General features: G+C 39.1%; 1 protein-coding gene across 1 annotated transcript; it reads right to left on the bottom strand.

Moving 5' to 3' along the window:
• Nucleotides 1-955: 955 nt before the first annotated feature.
• Nucleotides 956-2661, bottom strand: LOC121757937 (WAT1-related protein At2g39510-like). Its single transcript, XM_042153384.1, has 6 exons — nt 2474-2661; nt 2346-2408; nt 1903-2260; nt 1671-1832; nt 1450-1601; nt 956-1375 (listed from the first exon to the last, which is right to left on the bottom strand). Exons 1-6 carry the CDS (start codon nt 2659-2661, stop codon nt 1204-1206), a joined length of 1095 nt encoding a protein of 364 aa, XP_042009318.1. The 3' UTR covers nt 956-1203.
• Nucleotides 2662-3260: the final 599 nt, after the last annotated feature.

The raw sequence follows: 3260 nt of genomic DNA, 5'->3' as shown, positions 1-3260 counted from the left end.
TATATTATTTTGTAAAGGAAAGTCGTCGCTCGACGAGTAATCTCAAGTCAGGAAGTACCCGTTTGAAAGAGTTAAGAAAACGAGGTGGGCTTCTTTTCTTTCAGAATGTGTTTTATGTGAAAAACATGAATATTTTGAATGAGTTGTCATGCCCATTTTTAATTTATGATTGCCTATCTGTTTGGCTATGTGCCAAACCAGTTTAATCGAATTCGGGTCCCAGTAGGGCCGCAAACCCTACTCGGACTAGTGTACACACATGGACCGTGAGCTAGCATCAGCGTTGGCCGGTCTAGTGACCGTTGGAATGTGGCCACATTTCCGGCTCACCAGATTAGATATGGTATACCATGAGAAGTTTAAATGACTGCAGTCTATTTTTAGAAAGAAATAACAGTTTTCAATGACCGGGACTTGTTTTCAGAAAAACCCCGTGTTCACTCAGTTTGGTTGGCATGAGCCCACTGAGTGCACCAAGTACTCAGCCCTGCATATTATTTTCCTTAATGTGCAGGTTGATCGTTGTCGCGGCGGAGGAGGTGTTGGGAAGAAAGTAAACTAAGTTAGGCAAGAAGGAGATAGCTGATGTAGTATGTCTTCATACATATTGCACCGTCTTGGTACTCTTCCGCTGCGAGAATCTAGAATTTGTTTTTGTAAAGACAATGCCCAGAAAATATTCTGATTCAGTATGATTGTACTCTCTTTCACATTCAGACAATGTTTCTCTTGAATCGATTATCCTTTTGTGAAGAGTTGAGACCATTTAGTAAGTTTTAGTCGCGAAATAGCTACACTTTCTTTGACTAGGGAGTTGTGGTCGTGATATGATTCTACTACGTTTGCCTCTCAAATACAGAATACTGGTAGACGGTTCATATTCTTGTCGTTTGAAACTTTTAGTAAGCCCAATAATAAATGTCTCACTTATATCTTATACTAGTTGTTTTTGACCTTTCAGAGTACATTTTTTTGACATTTCAAATCATGGTACATTATAAAAACTTATTTAAATGACATCTTGTTTTCATGGGAAGTGCCCATTTCAGATTGAACTAACCACAAGTACTTGAGCTGCGATTGCTTAGACATTTGTATTGATGAATTTAGATAACAATGTCTCAACTCTGCTGTTACAGAAAATCTAATAAGCCTCGATTATTTGTTTTCTTAATGTATAGTTTATGATGAAAATTGTTGCTCTTAAACAACACTGTTGTCGGAAGTTGCCTTGGAGACATGTGTGTTGGAGGTTTGATTCTGCGGTGATTGGTGGACAAGTTCCGATTGAGGAAGCGTTGATACGCTGTGATCGCGAGTCTTTCCCCATATAACTAGGTAGAGCCCAATCACGATCACCGTGGCTCCTGCTACCCTGCAATTTGAGCACCCTGTGTTAACATCCGTCCCATTGATACAAACAAACACTAGGAAAATTGGAATACGTACTTGCCGACGTTGAGCTGCTCGGCCAGAATGAAAGAACTCATTCCAGCAACAATCACCATGTTTAGAGGATTGAAGGAAGTAACGAAAACCGGGCCTTTGTCCTTCATGATGACTCCTGATACATAGTAGGCCACTCCAGAACATATTAGTCCCTGCATTGTCAAAGTGTTAAATGAAGATATAATTTGAAGATATATATATATAGTCAGTCCATCACTTACACCATAAACAGAAGCTAAAAGTGAGGTGTCCCATCCAATTGACCAGATGTGAGCATTGCCCCTCTCAACCACGAGAGTGAGGACGGTCCCTTGCAATGCTCCGAGCATGCATATGAGGCCGGTGAGGGAAATCGCTGCTGGGTACGACTTCAATGTGATCGCCTATAATAGAAGAAATACTAACGGAGGTTGTTGATATAGTTGTCGGTTATCAATTTAAGAAAGTAGATACCTGTAGAATGTAGAAAAGGGAGCCACAAATACAACCAGCTCCAATCATAATAGCTCCCATGATAAATTGGTGAGGGTGTATGTCTTGAGCGAGAGAGTTGGAGTTGGCGTTTGGTTTGGTCCATGCCAATTCTATAACAGAGCCTTTTACAAGAGTCATTATCATTGCTCCACCTAGAGTTACTACAGTTCCCACAACCTTTGCTTGGCTGTGAAGTTTTCTTAAGTTGACGGTTTCGAGCCTGAAGAGCCAGGCAAATAGAAAGGTGAGGGCAGGAACAGTGTTCCACATCGCGGCCGCAAATGTAGCTGTTGTGCTCTTCAGCCCAATGTAGTACAAGTTTTGATCTATCACAGGCCTGCAATTTCAACAACAAGTTGGCTTGGCTTGGCTTGGCTTGGCTTGTAAAATTTAACACAAAAAGAGTAGTTAGTTCTACTTACTCCAATAGAGCAAGGAGGGATATTTTGATGAAAATGGAGAGCGTCATTCTTGGCCTGGTTTTCCTGTTTACAAACAACAAATTAACTCTCAACTTCACACAAACACAAACTTGGCAACAAATTCCAACCTTTCCAAGGCAAAGGCGAAAGGGGCTACGACGACAGCGGCCACCAGATTTCTGTAGACAGCAAATGTGTAATTGCTCATTCCCTTATTCAGAGCTAACTTTGCTATTATACCTAAGCCTGCATACCCAAACTGCAAAAATATTGCACCCAAATATGCTCTTAGCTCTCTCACTAATTTACTATCCATCTCAACTCTACTTATCTCGTAATACATGTGTGTCTCTACCTCACCTATATATATAATAGGAGTTTGTTTGTGTACATAGCATATGTCTTAGTTTGAATCCACTACAAGCATGTTACGTGAAATCAAAGCTTTAATTGTGTTGATTCTTGAATATATCTATCTCATTTCCACAATCTTATGAGTGCAATACACCTCTGTTATTCTGTTTTACTGCAAGATTAAAGTTATACATGAGAAAGAATAGAATCTCCATTTCAATGCCACATGACTCATTTCATCAAGTGATGGGATGGATATTACTATAGCATACATACTCCATTACTGTTGTTTTAAATTGAGTATTTAAATAGTACATATATAATTAAATTATTATATTAAAATTAAATTAAAAGGGGTGCAAAGTAATTACACATACTTACTCTGGTTTTTTTTTACATTCTTACTCTGGTTTGTGCCAACTTTGTTGAGCAAGTGCATGTGTTGATTAGTTATTACCACTTACTGATAAAAGTAGGTTTTTGGAATAGGTTTTTTCTCATTCACACCAATGAGTACATTCTACACGCCTCTTTATAGGCTAAAGATTACAAACCAGTGTA

This window comes from Salvia splendens, chromosome 12, assembly GCF_004379255.2.
Source record: "Salvia splendens isolate huo1 chromosome 12, SspV2, whole genome shotgun sequence".
Taxonomy (NCBI): domain Eukaryota; kingdom Viridiplantae; phylum Streptophyta; class Magnoliopsida; order Lamiales; family Lamiaceae; genus Salvia; species Salvia splendens.
Note: the sequence above shows the minus strand (reverse complement) of the source record. Positions and strands in the feature narration are given on the sequence as shown.